The following is an 18,864-nucleotide window of genomic DNA, read 5'->3' on the forward strand; positions in this document are numbered from 1 at the left end:
CCAATGAACCCTTGTACCTAAGTTACGGTCAGAGCAAAAAAAGATACGTCCTGCACTGCACTCTAGTCCTTCACTCTCACGTTCCTCATCCATGAATCTTTCATCCTCGCTCAAATTAATGGGGTAATCGTCGCATTCTCGGTCCGAATCGCTCTCGCTGCATTGTAAACAATGGGGAAATGTAAGGAGCCCTTCAACCTGTGACGTCACGCTACTTCCGGTACAGGCAAGGCTTTTTTTATCAGCGACCAAAAGTTGCGAACTTTATCGTCGATGTTCTCTACTAAATCCTTTCAGCATAAATATGGCAATATCGCGAAATGATCAAGTATGACACATAGAATGGATCTGTTATCCCCGTTTAAATAAAAAAAATTCATTTCAACAGGCCTTTAAGTACATAACTCCACGTGTTCATTCATAGTTTTGATGCCTTCAGTGACAATCTACAATGTAGATTGAAAGAAAACGCATTGAATGAGAAGGTGTGTCCAAACTTTTGGCCTGTACTATATATACAGTATATGTGTATATAAATGTATGTATATATGTATATGCTGTATGTATGCATGTATATATGTGTTTCTATTTGTGTATATATATTTGTATATAATTATATACACATATATGTATACATATACACACATATATGTACAAATATATATATATATATATATATATATATATATATATATATATATATATATATATATATATATATATATATATATATATATATATATATATATATATATATATACACACACACATGTATATACACATATATACATATGTATATATATACACACATATGTATATACAAAATAAGGTCAATACAAATATACCCCAAAATGCCTAATATCTACATAGACAAGCATTTTGCAGGTGGCTCACACTAAGATAGCATCAGCAGATAGTGCCTAGATTTTAGCAGGTCAGGACTCAAACTCGACTCCTGACACCTCACCCAAGTTCTGCAGGTGCTCGGCCCTAGTAAAGCACTCCTAAGGTGCAGCATTCAAAAATGCCAATTAATTCACTCCAGCATCTCGTATCCTGGAGGACGCTGTATATATATATATTCCAATAACCTTTGTTGCAAAAACTTCATTTGCAAAGCTCAATATGAAAAGACGAGTGCGCTGCAATAAATGAGACAAGTAATAACAAAGCGCACAGGGGCAGAAACTATTGAATTTGGAGACAATAAGGAGGACTGTTCACAGGGCAATGGTGTACAGTGAGCAACAGAGTCATTCCCTTTTCCATAATGATTTATGGTGTTATTTTTATAGGTTATATTGAAGGAGCTGGATTGCCGCCATATTGCATCACATCATCCCCAATATTTATGGTTGTCTTTAATACAAGAGGGTATCCAAAGTCTTATCATCTTACCCTTTTTTTCTATTTGTGACTACTTTGAGCACATTGTAAGCTAATCACAACAGACTCAACCCAGCCCTTTTGGCTTTTACACAGTATTTGCATTGTTTCAGTTATCATTTAAACTATCATGATATTTTCTTTTCAAGCCGATACCGATAACTGCCTGTTTCTTAAGACCGATACCGATAACTGATTTATATTTATTGAAATGTTTTTAATTTTAATGTAGTTTCTGCACACCTGGAGGTAAAAAACACTTCGCTTTTGCCGTGTCTTCTTAGGCTTTCAAAACATCATGCTAAGCGTTTCAGAGGGCTGATAAGGTTTGATGTGTTGAAGCGCTATGTTTTTTTTTACTCTTCGCTAGGGATGGGTGCTGCGTTCTTATATAGGCACTGACCGAATTCCGTCAGTATTACTGGATATCGATTCAGGTCGAACAGTGCCATATTTTGATTCCTTTGTTGCACTTGACGGGTCGGGTTGCAGACTCGTCATCTCCGGTTGCAGACAAACATCGGCTCATGTAAACACTCACCCAAGCAGCAATTAAGACAGACTCAGTCAAATTCCCTCTAAGCAATGTTGCAATTTTCAACAACGACAAAGCAAGTATGCTTGATAGAAAGCGCTCCAACGTAAAATCAAGCTCCACTCTTTCAAAATGCGCTAGCTTGATGCTAATTTACTTTGGATTTGCCATAGACAGGCTACTGTTAGCATTAGAGATTTTACACGGCGATTTCAAAACCTCCAAATTTCGTAATAAAAAAACACAACTAAGATGAATGTTACAATCAAACAGCTGTTGTGTAATAAGCACAATACTTACAGTATAAACACTTTGTAGGGCGCAGCATAACGCATTCAGTTTCCTGGAAGAGGCTACTTCCTAGTCATAGCCTATACAGTACTGCTATCTAATGCCTTGGAAGTGCAACTGCATTGCAAATGAGACTCAAATGGTATATAGAAAACAGGATATAACAACTGGACAGTACTATTATAATCAGCTCATTTTTAAATGTTTCATTACAAAGTAACATTTAATTTTATAACAAAGTACCAGTGTAGTAGGAAAAACAAGTTGCCTCGATATTGAAGCTATTATCATATATATCTGATGTATGACACTGAAAGACTCCCAAAGTTTGCGAGTAAATAGATATGATCAAAATAGTATCAATCTCATAGAGATTCCCGAGCCATTTTGTGAGATAATGAGCTAGCCAGTCACGTGATTGCGTCACGTAGAGGTAGGGACCGCAGATCCCTTCCCCATCAACAGCAATGCAAATCATGCAGACTTTGTGAGAGCCAACAACGATTAATTTGGGAAAAATTATGATCCAGAAACGTATATTGTTGATCCCGAATATAAGGAGGATGCTTTACAAGTTTTAGAAGCTCTGCTAAACAGATCCAGCTGAGTAAACACTAAGCATCATGTAGCAGTATTGCTAACTGCTAAACAAGAAATACAAAGTATGAACATAATAAAACGATAGCTTACTGTACAATGTCTGCTTTTACTTCGATGACGACTGATAGGCTGTTTATATCTTCCTGTTTAGATGAAGAATTAATCATGATGCACACGAAGGGTTAACAAGGAAAAGTCTCCCTGCAGACACCGTCTTCGGTTGTGTGTGTTTGTCTCCATCTTCGGGTATACATTGAATATCACATATGAACAGCTTCTACATTTATGGCCGAATCCTCCTGATATCCAGATGACAGACGTGATTTATAATCTAGAATAACTTCGACAAGCCGAGACACAATGATGTGGGAGCAGCAGGACATAGCAGCCAGCTCACAGTAAAGCAGCAGGACATTGGACTACTTCGCTGTGTGCTATCAATCCGCCGCACAAAATAGTTTGTCTGCGTTAGCACTTATAATAACAACATTGTTAATATTTGGTCAGTATTCAGGTCACGGTATGTACAGTCGTGGTCAAAAGTTTACATACACTTGTAAAGAACATAATGTCATGGCTGTCTTGAGTTTCTAATAATTTCTACAACTCTTATTTTTTTGTGATAGAGTGATTGGAGCACATACTTGTTGGTCACAAAAAACATTCATGAATTTGGTGCTTTTATGAATTTATTATGGGTCGACTGAAAGTGTGACCAAATCTGCTGGGTCAAAAGTAAACATACAGCAATGTTAATATTTGGTTACATGTCCCTTGGCAAGTTTCACTGCAATAGGGCGCTTTTGGTAGCCATCCACAAGCTTCTGGTTGAATTTTTGACCACTCCACTTGACAAATTGGTGCAGTTCAGCTAAATTTGTTGGTTTTCTGACATGGACTTGTTTCTTCAGCATTGTCCACACGTTTAAGTCAGGACTTTGGGAAGGCTGTTCTAAAACCTTAATTGTAGCCTGATTTAGCCATTCCTTTACCACTTTTTGACGTGTGTTTGAGGTCATTGTCCTGTTGGAACACCCAACTGCGCCCAAGACCCAATCTCTGGGCAGATGATTTTAGGTTGTCTTGAAGAATTTGGAGGTAATCCTCCTTTTTCATTGTCCCATTTACTCTCTGTAAAGCACCAGTTCCATTGGCAGCAAAAAAGGCCCAGAGCATAATACTACCACCACCGTGCTCTTCAAACATATTGCTGGGTATTGTGGCCAAACAGCTCAATTTTTGTTTCATCTGACCACAGAACTTTCTTCCAGAAGGTCTAATCTTTGTTCATGTGATGTCAGATGAAACAAAAGCGCCTTATTGCAGTGAAACTTGCCAAAGGACATGTAACCAAATATTAACATTGCTGTATGTTTACTTTTGACCCAGTATATTTGGTCACATTTTCAGTAGACCCATAATAAATTCATAAAAGAACCAAACTTCATGAATGTTTTTTGTGACAAACAAGTATGTGCTCCAATGACTTTATCACAAAAAAATAAGAATTGTAGAAATTATTGGAAACTCAAGACAGCCATGACATTATGTTCTTTACAAGTGTATGTACACGTTTGACCACGACTGTATATACAGTAGAATATTGTTGGCAGGTTTTGGATGGTTATTTAGAGGTTTTTGTGGACGGAATAGTGAGCCCCCATTGATAGACTATGTGTGCATTTATTTATTTACGACTTAGAATGCATACAAAAAAAAGAAAAACATATGTGTTTACGTCTTGTATAAATATTGTGAGCACATCTCTCTCTAATTTTTGCGTATTTCCAGTTTGCCTAATCTGATAATATGGTGAGAGTGCAGAAGTGTTAATACAGTGACGTCAATCTACCGAAGATGTTCAAATTTAATTTGTGACATTTTGAGATGTTTCAACGGTATTTTCATATACCTTGCAGATCGTAAATACAATTGGATATGGTTTAATGGATACAATGAAATACAAATAAGCATATAAAGTCAACTTGTTTTTCCACTCTATTGCGAATTTAACTTTTATTTACACACACAAAAGTGCCAAAAATTGGTACCATTGAGTACCGGTATCGATTCCCAGGTACCGGGAATTGGTATCGAATCGGCGCAAATGTGTACAGTACCATACTTACTTCTCGCGGAATGTTTGCAGATCATTTGTTGTACATAGCGGACAAATTGTCTCCTTCTGAAACAGTGAAAAAGTCCCACACATTCGACGCCATGTTTGTTTACAATGAGCTCAGGGCTTACAGGACTGTCTCAGAAAATTAGAATATTGTGATAAAGTTATTTATTTTCTGTAATGAAATTTAAAAAAAAAAAAAGTCATACATTCTGGATTCATTACACATCAACTGAAATATTGCAAGCCTTTTATTATTTTAATATTGCTGATTATGGCATACAGCTTAAGAAAACTCAAAAATCCCATCTCAAAAAATGTGAATATTTCCTCAGACTAAGTAAAAAAAAAAAGATTTATAACAGCAAAACAAAATCAAACATTTGAAAATGTCAACTAATGCACTCAGTACTTGGTTGGGAATTCTTTTGCACGGATTACTGCATCAATGTGGCGTGGCATGGAGGCAATCAGCCTGTGGCATTGCTGAGGTGTTATGGATGCCCAGGATGCTTCAATAGCGGCCTTTAGCTCATTTGCATTATTGGGCCTGCTGTCTTTCAGCTTCTTCTTCACAATACCCCACAAATTCTCTATGGGGTTCAGGTCAGGGGAGTTGGCAGGCCACTCGAGGACAGTAATGCCATGGTCAGTACACCAGTTACTGGTGGTTTTGGCACTGTGGGCAGGGGCCAGATCATGTTGGAAAATGAAATAATCATCTCTATAGAGCTTTTCAACAGATGGAAGCATGTAGTGCTCTAAAATCTCTTGGTACACAGCTGCATTGACTCTGGACTTGATGAAACACAGTGAGCCAACACCAGCAGCTGACATGGCTCCCAAAACCATTGCTGACTGTGGGAACTTCACACTGGATTTCAAGCAACTTGAATTTTTCTCCTCTCCAGCCTTCCTCCAGACTCTAGCGCCTTGACTTCCAAATGAAATACAAAACGAGCTTTCGTCTGAAAACAGGACTCTGGACCACTCTGCAACTGTCCAGTGCTTCTTTTCAATAGCCCAAGTCAGACTCTTCTAGAGATTTTAGAGCACTACATGCTTCCATCTGTTGAAAAGCTCTATAGAGATGATGATTTCATTTTCCAACATGATCTGGCACCTGCCCACAGTGCCAAAACCACCAGTAACTGGTGTACTGACCATGGCATTACTGTCCTCGATTGGCCTGCCAACTCCCCTGACCTGAACCCTATAGAGAATTTGTGGGGTATTGTGAAGAAGAAGCTGAAAGACACCAGACCCAATAATGCAAATGAGCTAAAGGCTGCTATTGAAGCATCCTGGGCATCCATAACACCTCAGCAATGCCACAGGCTGATTGCCTCCATGCCACGCCGCATTGATGCAGTAATCCGTGCAAAAGAATTCCCAACCAAGTACTGAGTGCATTAATTGATATTTTCAAATGTTTGATTTTGTTTTACTGTTATAAATCTTTTTTTTTTACTTGATCTGAGGAAATATTCAAATTTTTTTAGATAGGATTTTTGAGCATTGATGCAGTAATCCGTGCAAAATAATTCCCAACGAAGTACTGAGTGCATGAATTGATATTTTCAAATGTTTGATTTTGTTTTGCTGTTATAAATTTTTTTTTTACTTGGTCTGAGGAAATATTCAAATTTTTTGAGATAGGATTTTTGAGTTTTCTTAAGCTGTATTCCATAATCAGCAATATTAAAATGATAAAAGGCATGCAATATTTCAGTTGTTGTGTAATGATTCCAGAATGTATGACATTTTTGTTTTTTTAATTGCGTTACAGAAAATAAAGAACTTTATCACAATATTCTAATTTTCTGAGACAGTCCTGTACAGCACATTTGTTGAAAAGGAGCGCTTGATTTTCTCACCCTAACCTACATACAGCATAGTATGGATAATCTCGCCTCATTGGAATGTTTGTTTGTTTTTATAACGGTTATCAGAGTTATTTTTGTAATGATATCGCTTTTATTGGTGTGACTATCGGGGGATTCTGATGTCACAGCGATAAATCCAATCGCATTAGAAAATAACTTTGACTAGCTACTGACTGAGATAGCTGCGGGTGATAGCCCTGCCAATTCGGACACCCGACCATTCTTAGTAATACACAAGCTCTGGGTACAAGCGGAGGGGATACATATAGAAATACATGGTAAGCGCAATGCTTATTTTAATACACCTCAGATAAACTTACGGAAAAAACATGGGAAAATGGACAAAATAAGAATTAGGATTGGGTTGGAGTGTGATTAAATGAAAAATAAAAACTTAATTAGCTCTGATAACCAATTTTATAAAATGCTCCAATGAGGTGAAATTACACATACTGTGCTGTAGGTGGGTTACAATGAGCAAATCAAGCGCTCCTTTTCTACTACGTGCCATTCCGTAAGCCTGTCGTAAACTTCCCCTGAGCTCATTGTAAACAAACATGGCGTCTGTTGTGTGGGACTTCATCGCTGTTGACGCTCCATTTCACCCCAAATGTTCTGCAAAAATTCCGGGAGGAGGAAAAAAACATTGCGCTTCAACACATCGAACCTTATCAGCCGGAGTCACTCTTAGACAAAAAAATCAAATCAAACTAAATATCTTTATGCACAATATCTACTTACCTAGACTTGACCATCTTTGGTGATGAGGCTTAGACGCTGGTATTTCTACCGTTGTTGATACTTGTCTAGGACACTGTGTCCGTCGCTTAAAAGGTCCGACAGGAAACAATGAGTCGAGCACTTGCTCGGGGAAGAACATTCATACTTCGTTGTCAAGTCGTCGTTAAAAGCTCGATTTTCGCAATTTATTTTGATTATTTTTTTAAGGTTGAATGCGTAGTCTTCTCCTACTCATCCCACTGCTGCTTCATAGTGACACATTCCTCGCTGTTGGCCCTTACGGGGTGGCGGGAATACTGCAGACATGAGCAACCCTAGTTTTAATGGTTTCATCAAGCCTATTTGGTGATGTTCGACTTTCCAGATGAAAAGCTTAAGTTAGGATAAGTTGGATGTCAAAGTTGACCAACTCCTCGGTTCATGCCCACATTCTTCTACTATCCAGGTGAGAGGCATGATTTTATTTATAATCTAAAATTAACTTTCACCAGCTCAGAGGCGATGCAGCAGCTCACCAGCTTAATGTCAATATAGCGGAATAAGCTAGTTATCTCTCTGTGTTAGCACTTATAATAACAATATCGCAAATTCTTGGTTAATATTCAAGTCATTAGATGCAAATAGAGTCTTGTTTGCGGTTTGTTGATGTTTTTTAAGAGGGATTTATGGGCACAATTTTCTTCTCCCATTAGCTGCATTGTTAGCCACTTCGTACTTGCCGTATTTTACGAAAAAAAGAAAAACATACGTGTTCTGGTCTTCCATAGGGATTGTGAATGATAGGCAAAATTCCAGTAAAAAGTGCAGTTCCTAATTAAAACTTTCACTCCATGGATTGGTTTAGTTTCGTAAATAGCGCAGACGCTTTCCGATTTTTCTCTGTCCTGCACTCATATTTCACATTAACAATTGACGCACGGGCGTACGATGCGGTAGGTGAAAATAAAAATATTTACAGCTGGTCACCTTCTCTCGTTATTTACAAATTGCATTAAGAAATATGCTATTGTCTGCCTTGTTTGCTCCTAAAAAAGATCTTGCCAGCAGTGATGAGGTGAGTTTTCAGATCAGCCTCCCTCTCCACCAGCAGAATGGGAAGCTGCATATAACATTTTATCATCCGTAGTATAAAAGCTGATAAGCCGGGTCTCTTTCCTCACTGTCAGTCTCCCTTCTGCTGCCACCATTACTCACTGTGGCTCTGACATCGGGTTAGCGCACAGCTCAGGGCATGCTGAACCGTTGAGGACGTGCCCTCGTTCCACCCACCTATTATATCAACAGCGTGCAAGAGGTCCGGGGGCCGGCGATGTTGAGGCTGTGCAGTGGGTGCTGTAAAGCCTCTGAGGAACAAGTGGCCAATTCTGAATACAGCCTTGACCGTGCTGCTGATTACCCGCCATTAGCCCAGAAACTGCTGCAAATACTAAAAAAATTGGACAGGAATTGTGCTGCGTGTGGGTTTTCTGGTTCTAAGTCCTAACACACTTGGCTGTATCCATACACACACACACACACACGCACGCAACATAGAGATCAACCAATTATCGTCGCTGATATTTGGCATTATACCGTACGTCGGTATCGGCCTTTTTTAAATTATTTTATTTTTACAACTACATCAGCAGATATGACATATACACCAGCAGCGCCCATTACGTCGATTGCGAGTTACCGGTTGAGGGTGTGTCAGTCGATCGCCAGCCAGGTATTAAAAAAATATACCTAAAAATTGCAGATAATCAATCTTCACCAAGACATCACTTTTTTCACTTGATTGACATTCACTTGTGAGATAATGCTGGCTGCTGCCAGCTCATAATTAAGAAAAAAATGACCGACAGAAAGGCGAGAAACACTTTTTATTTCAACAGACTCTCGCGCCGTACCTGCCGTCAAAACTCGAAATACCGACTGCACAGTTCCTACCTTCACAATAAAAGCGCTGCTTCGTCCTGCCTGCGCTAACAAATTAAGAGTCTCCGAAAGCTAGCGCGCACAAGCTAGCAAGCTATGGAGTTTGCCGCCAATGTATTTCTTGTAAAGTGTATACAAAGGATAGAAAGGAGGACTTTTTTTCTCCTCCATTTGAAAATGTGGACGTTATCATCACTACTATCTGATTCCAATCAATGCAAGTCATCAGAATCAGGTAATACACCAATTTATATTCTTGTCTTCATGAGAGAAAGGAATCGATGTGTTAAACATGCTTGGATTATCATTAAACACCTTTAACTTGTTAACAAATACGTCTCTTTCATAAATAAATATAAATGATATATATGATTGAGGTAGATCCCCATGACTTGGTCAATTGAAAAGTAGCTCGCCTGCAGAAAAAGTGTGGGCACCCCTGATATACACGTATGATACCAATATTTAGTATTTAAAACAATGAATGACTGGTGAAGTAGATAAATAACAACCAGCTTTTTCCGTAACCCCCCCCCCAAAAAAAACAGTGTTACTGTTTTTCCATTTTCTGTAAAATGTTGTAAAAAAAACAACAAAAAAACAATATTTTACAGTACATTTTTGTAAATGTTAAGTTTTTACTGTAAAATCAAAAGTCTACTTAAAGCAATTTATATAATTAGTAATGAAATCCAGAGGCAAATTCATACATTATTCGCTGTTACAAGCGACCCTCTGATGGCAGCCATAACTGCCATGTGGCCCTTTATGAAAACCAGTTTGACATCCCTGTCTTAGACACACGTAATAAAGGTGTTTGTGAAATATCCTGATGTTTTTTTGCTGCTAAATTAACCACAACATTAGCGCAGCTTAAAACAGGATGTTACTGGTCCGACGTTTCCTAAAAAATAATGTTAAAATACAACTTAAAGCCTTGTCCAGCTGTTTATTAACATATACCAGGGGTGTCAAACACGGTTACACTGAGGGCCACATTGCAGTTATGGCTGCCCTAACCGTATATAATTTATTAATATAAATGTATACAAATTCACCTCATGATATTATGAAATTAATTGCTGCGCATTTGATTATTGTATTTGTAATACATACACTGTAAAAACAAATCTATTTTTCAGTAAAAAAACTAAACAAAAAATTGGCAGCTGACTTGCCACAACTTCACCGAAAAATTTACGATGGTTTTAAAGGCATATTACTGTAAATGGAACAACGGTACTATAGTTTTTTTTTTACTGTAAAATCCTGGCAACTGAGCTGCCAGGTTTTTTTTTACTGTAAAATCTATTGTCATTTCTACAGTTTACAATTTGATGAATAACTTGCTTTGATATAACTCAAGCAAATATTTATTTTGTTTTCATTAAAAAAATAAAATTAAAAAAATTAATGATGGTATTATATTTGTTGCATTTTTAGATAATAAAGTTTTAAATATACTCAATAGCATACGATACACACTATTCATTTTTAACATTTAATGCAAATAAATATTCAGTTCAGTTCAGTTTCAGTTTATTTGGAACATGCATATGATACAATGTAATTCATCACATATTTCCAGTTGTTTCATTACAGCACGTCCGAAAAGGAGTAGGAAGAAGCTGAGCTTATTTAATCCTACCCCTTTTCATAGCATAGCAATTTTATCCTATTTCCTTGTTCTCTGTAACATAACAGTGAACAAATAATAATAAAGGAATAATATACCATAGTAAGTAAACAAATTATAAATACATCATTTATATTTGTCTCAATAAAAATAAATACAAATTCAAAAATAATTTAAAAAAAGGGTTCAAGATATTCATCATAATTATTGTTCTGTGGACTTTGTGAACACTTGTAATTTTAACAGTCTCTTAAACTGAATCATATTGGTGTTTTGTTGGATTTCTTTGGTTAATCCATTACATAATTTAATTTCACATACTGATATACTAAAGGTTTGAAGTGTTGTGCGTACACATGTTTTAAATTAGATTTTCCTCTAAGGTTATATTTCTCCTCTTTTGTTGAGAAGAATTGTTGTACATTCTTGGCTAGCAGATTATAGTTTGCTTTGTACATCATTTTAGATGTTTGTAAATGCACCAAATCGTTGAATTTCAATAATTGTGATTTAATAAATAAAGGGTTTGTATGTTCTCTATATCCAACATTATGTATTATTTTAATTTATCTTTTTTGTAACACCGTTAGTGAATGAAGTGCACACTTGTAGTTGTTTCCCCATATTTCTGCACAACCACTCAGATATCGGTTCCAAATATCGTATATCGGCCCTGAAAAACCACTTCGGACGATCTGGACTCTCATACGCTCGCATGCGTCAGGGATGTGTAAGAAATCCTGGTGTCTTGCTGCCAGACATTAAGATAAGAATGGTGTCATTTACGACACCGAGTGGTGCTTGGATGCCGGCAGGATTCATAATCTTCATCAATTATGAAGGGAGTCAATATTTCATAGCCACTTTAAAGGTCATCATCAAATTGTAGGTGGTGGCATACAGCAGTTTGACCCGGGTAACCAACGCTTTATAGTTTTCCTCTAAAGGCAAAAGGTCAACGAGATGAGTCACATGACTGACCATGAAAGAGGAATATGTGTTTGTCTTTCTTTCGAGCCATAAAATGCATGAGGGTTTTACTTTTTATGTATTTGTGGGTGAGACGTAGTGGATCCTAATGATGCACTGCTGAGTGTGCCACATCATGAAGGATTGCTGCTCACTTAATGTAACGCCATCAAGCTGTCAGCAGCTGTTGTGATTTGTTTCCTGGTTGTGTGTTTCACAGCTTTTTATGCAGATTGATGCACTTTACCCTAAAATGTTTGGAACCTGGACGGACTACGCCAAGAAATACTGCAATGCCCATTACAGGTGAGGCGAATGGTACTCAACGGTACCAATTTTTGGTATTTTTGTGTGGTAATAGATGTTGATTTGTTTAATAATGAATAATGTATTTTCTTTAACATTGAGATCATAATAAGAACTGTGCTGTCCAGTTGTTAAATCTGGTTTTATTACCCATCGCAGTCTCATTTCAGTTTGTATTAGTTGTGTTGCTATAGTCAGGAAGTAGTTTTTGCCATTAAGTTGAATGTGCTCTCTACTTCATAGTATAGTGTAATTGCGGCCCGCGCACTTTGGGCGGCAATAGCTAGTTATATTATGCTAATATTGAATCCCACTAGAAACTAACTACAGTAACGGCGCAAACACAAAAATGACAGCAAAGCAAACACAAATAGCAAATGTCTTCTTCTAAACTCAACAGTATCAAAACATACAACTTTTACAATCAGTTTTACATTTATTATGACGTAAGACCTACTCTTGCTCAGGGTCACTACAGCTGCTGGTAGAAGTAGTTAACACATGTGGTTAAAACATGATTCTGAAGGCAATATCTACATAAAGTAAATGATAAATGGGTTATACTTGTATAGCGCTTTTCTACCTTCAAGGTACTCGAAGCGCTTTGACAGTATTTCCACATTTACCCATTCACACACACATTCACACACTGATGGCGGGAGCTGCCATGCAAGGCGCTAACCAGCAGCCATCAGAGGCAAAGGGTGAAGTGTCTTGCCCAAGGACACAACGGACGTGACTAGGAAGGTAGAAGGTGGGGATTGAACCCCAGTAACCAGCAACACTCCGATTGCTGGCACAGCCACTCTACCAACTTCGCCACGCCGTCCCAAAGTAGGTAAAAGAAGGGGGGGGGGGGCAAACATTGGTAAAAGAAGGTAAAAAGAAGTAGGTTTTTAAAGGGTAGGTAAAGGAAGGTAAACATAAGTAAAAGAAGGTAAATGAAAAAGTAAACAGGTAAAAGAAAGTAGATACAAAAAAGGTAGAAAGTAGGTAAAGAAAGGTTACAAAATGGTAAAAGAAGATAAAACAAAATAAGTAAAAAAGGAGGAAAACAAAAGGTAAAAAATAGGTACACAATGGGTAAAAGAAGGTAACAAGTAGGTAAACTGGTAAAATAAGGTAAAAAGTAGATAAACATTAATCAATCACATCATAGGTGTAATTAAGTAATATTGTAGGTAAAAGAGGGTAAAATTTAGATATACACATCTGTAAAATGAAGGTTAAAAAAACATTTAAAAAAAGGTAAAAGACCGTAAAAAAGTAGCTAAACCTATCGAGGTAAAAAAAAAGATTTAAAAAATTGCAGTAAAAGAAGGTAACAAGTAGATAAACCTATCATAGGTAGAGGAAGGTTAAAAAAAGGTAAGTAGAAAAAGGTATTTTTTAAAAAGTAGGTAAACAGGGGTAAAAGATTGTAAAAAAGTAGGTAGACCTACAAAATAAAACAAAAAAAATATGTAAACATAAGTAAAATAAAGATAAAAGTGGGTAAACATAGGAAAAATAACATAAATAGTAAGTAAACAGTAGGCGTGTGGGAAAAAATCGATTCGAATTCGAATCGCGATTCTCACGTTGTGCGATTCAGAATCGATTTTCATTTTTAAAAATCGATTTTTTTATTTGTATTTATTTATTTTTAATTTTATTTTATTTTTTTAAATTAATCAATCCAACAAAACAATACACAGCAATACCATAACAATGCAATCCAAGTCCAAAACCAAACCCGACCCAGCAACACTCAGAACTGCAATAAACAGAGCAATTGAGAGGAGACACAAACACGACACAGAACAAACCAAAAGTAGTGAAACAAAAATTAATATTAACAACAACAGTATCAATATTAGTTAAAATTTCAACATAGCAGTGATTAAAAATCCCTCATTGACATTATCATTAGACATTTATAAAAAATAAATAAAAAATCAACAATAGTGTCACAGTGGCTTACACTTGCATCGCATCTCATAAGCTTGACAACACACTGTGTCCAATATTTTCACAAAGATTAAAAAAAGTCATATTTTTGGTTCATTTAATAGTTAAAACAAATTTACATTATTGCAATCAGTTGATAAAACATTGTCCTTTACAATTATAAAAGCTTTTTACAAAAATCTACTACTCTGCTTGCATGTCAGCAGACTGGGGTAGATCCTGCTGAAATCCTATGTATTGAATGAATAGAGAATCGTTTTGAATCGGGAAAAAAAATCGTTTTTGAATCGAGAATTGTGTTGAATTAAAAAAAAAAAAGATTTTGAATCGAATCGTATCCCCAAGAATCGATTTTGAATCGAATCGTGGGGCACCCAAAGATTCACAGCCCTAGTAAACGGTAAGTAAACAAACAATAAGTAAACTTAGATAAAAGAAGGTAAGGACATAGTTTAAACAAGGTAAAATAAGGTAAAAAGTGGGTAAACAGAGGTAAAAAGTGGGTAAACATGTAAAAGGAGGTAAACAGGTAAAAGAAGGTAAAACATAGATAAAATCAGGTAATCAGAGGTAAAAAAGTAGGTAACATAGGTACAGTAAAAAAAGGTATATTGAATTTAAGACCACTGACCTGGAGGCAGTCTGCTAACAATACGCCTGTTTGCCCGCCAAGTGCTTGAGCCGATGCCAAGTCTGCAACCGTTATGTGCAACAAAGCTTTCCAATTAGGGCACTCTACCTAAATCGGTACTCTGTAGTACTGATGGAATTTGTGCGGTACCTATAAAAGTAAAACATTTGGTACCCATCCCGAGTAAAGTCGAAAACTGTGGTTTCTTGATTGCTCTTCAGTCTAAATAATGTACTATATTTAATTTATAATTGATATATTGTGCCTCATTTGTACACATTTCAGTTGATTATCCTACCCTAACGTGAACTGATTATTAGTTTTTAAATTGTTTAAATGGCAATCAAATATTCCTTGTAATTACGACACAATTTTGTCATTACATTACAAAAGCAGCTCTTGTACATGACGAGAGCTGAAACGATTCCTTGAGTAACTCGAGTAATTCGATTACAAAATATATTCAAAGAATTTTCGCTGCCTGGAGGCATCGTTGAGTTTTTATTTATTTAATTTTTTACGGCATTTTGCTTCGTTTTGTAGTCAAAGCTCACGTTTTGCACGGATTGTTTAGGTATTGCACAGCCTGTTTACATCAGATCATACGCCCCCTGCACAGCACAACACCGCTCCTTTAAATACGCTTGAGTTTAGTAAACTTTATCGCCGACATAACTCGCAATGGCAGACGCCGCAGAAAGCAGTGGACAAGTGCCATAGCAAAACAGGGGAATTAAGAAGCGACAAAAGTTGTTCACACTAAAATGGAAGGAAAACGCAGTCGTATGCAAACATAGCAAAGTGGAGCTTGCATACCACAATAGCACAAGTTTGATGCTGCAGCACCGATTTGAGGGACGTCCAGAGGCGAGCTAAGTCATCTATTATCAAATGTAAACGCAAACGTTAATATTAGTGTTAGTAAAATAAATTGTATTCATTATGATAACCAGGATATGTTCTTTCACTCCCGCGTAGTCATCAAATGACGCCAAAAGGTGTTGCAAACTAACAACGCTATCCGAGCTGTCGTGTTCAATTAGCCTTTTATTAGTAACCACGCGAAAGCAGTCGTGCAAAGTTATTTGGGTTATTCAACTCATGCAACCACATGCTACTTGGATAGCTTTCACTTTCACCCACTATAGTCTCTATAGCATAGGCGACGATCTACATTTCTGCCAGTGGGTGCTCGGACGGGCGGTAAATCTGCCGCTACTTTTCTGAGCATGCGTAGTTTTTGCTTGATGGTGAATCCCCACTGGTTGCACATTTCAAATGCAGTATTAAAGGCACTACCTAATCCACTTTTTATGTTTGATATAATGAAAACTGTTCCTATTGTTTTATTTTTGATACTAAGAATATAGTTTTCTTTTCACTTTCTCAGGGAATATTAATTTTGAACTAATTTTATATATATGTGTTTTCATCTCAAACATGTTATGATGACAAAATGAACATTGATTACTATTTTGCATTCAAAGAATGCAAGGAACTGTATTGCATTCTTAAAATTTAAAACTGTTGTTGTCATTATTAAGTGGTTTGTCTTTTTATATTGTTTATGTATTGTTGGCAGGTTGAAAACAGCTCACCGGATTTGCGTGGAGAAACCACCATTTAAATGACACCGTATAATAATCATCAAAAACACACGAGAAACAAGAACTTTGTTTATGCGGTCACACCACACAGCACATAGGGCTGTGAGCGCACCTGTTTTTATTTGCACACACAAATTGGCACAATCAACCACAGACGCATTTCAGCTGTGCATGTCAGCCTTCAATAATGAAAATAGCTGTTTAGGAAATAAAAGACAATTAGGCCAAAAGCAATAATTTAGGGCACATCTTAACATGTGTAATTAAACCTTAATTAAACATAAATATTGCTCTGGCCCGGCTGCACCAAATAATAATATAAATCCATTTAATAAAGTCAAAGTACAAATAAGGCAACAAGAGAAGTATCCCACACTTCTCTTTCGTAAAGTAGATTTGTACAACCGATATGGGCATCTACATCAACAATATGATTTGCCTAAGAAGCTGGATAGCACAAAAAATAAAAAATAAAAATAAGCAAAAATATGATTTATTCTATTACTCGATTAATCGATCGGGATATTCGATAGAATGCTCGATTACTAAAATATTTGATAGCTGCCGCTCTAGACACGACTTAATATGAACTGTAATGTTATGGTGGGGAAACAGGAATATATATTTTGGGAGCCACAGAAACTAATAAGGTACACAAAAAAGTTGTTGTTTCTCTGCACCTGACTGAGCGCCAGAGAATTTAACGCCAAATACATCAGATGGACTGACTTGGAGGCCCTTCAAAGTGGGAAGCTTGGGAAAGGATGGGCCACCCTTACATGATAGCATGGTGTCTGTGGAGGGAATGCCACACACACACGCAAAAACACACACACACACACACAGCATTGAAAGTTACATGTCTCAGTGCCCAAAGTAAGGCCTTCAAAGGCATGGGTGGACATGTTGGTGTGGGGCGCACATACAGTATCTCTACACTGACTGTACACATGCTCTTTTGGAAGGAAGGAGGACAACTCAATGGCCATAAGTCCATGCAATGTATGGGCATGTCCACATACACTCCTCCATACAGGAATCTAAAAGTAGCTAAACCTAGCTAGGTAAAAGAAGATTAAAAATAGAGGTAAAAGAAGGTGACAAGTAGATAAACCTATCATATGTAGAAGAAGGTTAAAAAAGGTAGGTAGAAAAAGGTACAAGAAGGTAAAAAAAAGTAGGTAAACAGAGGTAAAAGACGGTAAAAAAAAAGTAGGTAAACCTACAAAATAAAATAAAAAATGTGTAAACATAAGTAAAATAAACATAAAAGTAGGTTAACATCGAAAAAGAACATAAATAGTAAGTAAACAAGAAAAAAGAAGTAAAATTAGATAAAATAAGGTAAAAGCATAGTTTAAAGAAGGTAAAATAAGGTAAAAAGTGGGTAAACAAGTAAAAGGAGGTAAACATAGCTAAAATCAATCAATCAATCAATCAATGTTTATTTATATAGCCCTAAATCACAAGTGTCTCAAAGGGCTGTAGAATGTAAAACATAGATAAAAGAAGGTAGCATAAGATAAACATAGGTAAAAAGTGGGTAAACAAGTAAAAGCAGGTAAACATAGGTAAAAAAAAAGATAAAACATAGATAAAAGAAGGTAAAATAAGATAAACAGTGGTAAAAAAGTGGGTAAACAAGTAAAAGCAGGTAAACATGGGTAAAATAAGGTAAAACATAGCTGAAAGAAGGTAAAATGAGGTAAACAGAGGTAAAAAAGTGGGTAAACAAGTACAAGGAGGTGAACATAGGTGAAAGAAGATAAAACATAGATAAAAGAAGGTAAACAGAGGTAAAAAAGTGGGTAGACAAGTAAAAGCAGGTAAAATAAGGTAAAAAAGGTAAAAAGTGGGTAAACAAGTAAAAGGAGGAAAACATAGGTAAAAGAAGGTAAAACATAGATAAAATAAGGTAAACAGAGGTAAAAAAGTGGGTAGACAAGTAAAAGCAGGTAAAATAAGGTAAAAAAGGTAAAAAAAAAAGGTTAAAAAGTGGGTAAACAAGTAAAAGGAGGAAAACATAGGTAAAATAAGGTAAAACATAGATAAAATAAGGTAAACAGGGGTAAAAAGTGGGTAAACAAGTTAAAATAGGTAAACAGGCAAAAGAAGGTAAAATAGATAAAAGAAGGTAAAATAAGGTAAACATAGGTAAACAACTTAAAGGAGGTAAACATAGGTAAACGAAGGTAAAACATAGATAAAAGAAAGTAAAATAAGGTCAACAGAGATGAAAAGTGGGTAAACAAGTAAAAACAGGTAAACATAGGTAAAAGAAGGTAAA

At 36.4% G+C, this 18,864-nt stretch overlaps 1 protein-coding gene across 1 annotated transcript in view; it reads left to right on the forward strand.

Moving 5' to 3' along the window:
• zranb3 (zinc finger, RAN-binding domain containing 3) overlaps positions 1-18,864 on the forward strand; it is a 278,301-nt gene that overhangs the window by 44,972 nt on the left and 214,465 nt on the right. The window contains exon 5 of the mRNA XM_062059225.1: positions 12,304-12,389. Coding sequence (XP_061915209.1) covers positions 12,304-12,389 — 86 coding nt within the window. The remainder of the gene's footprint in view (positions 1-12,303; positions 12,390-18,864) is intronic.

The sequence above is a fragment of the Entelurus aequoreus genome, linkage group LG01 (genome assembly GCF_033978785.1).
Source record: "Entelurus aequoreus isolate RoL-2023_Sb linkage group LG01, RoL_Eaeq_v1.1, whole genome shotgun sequence".
NCBI classification, from domain to species: domain Eukaryota; kingdom Metazoa; phylum Chordata; class Actinopteri; order Syngnathiformes; family Syngnathidae; genus Entelurus; species Entelurus aequoreus.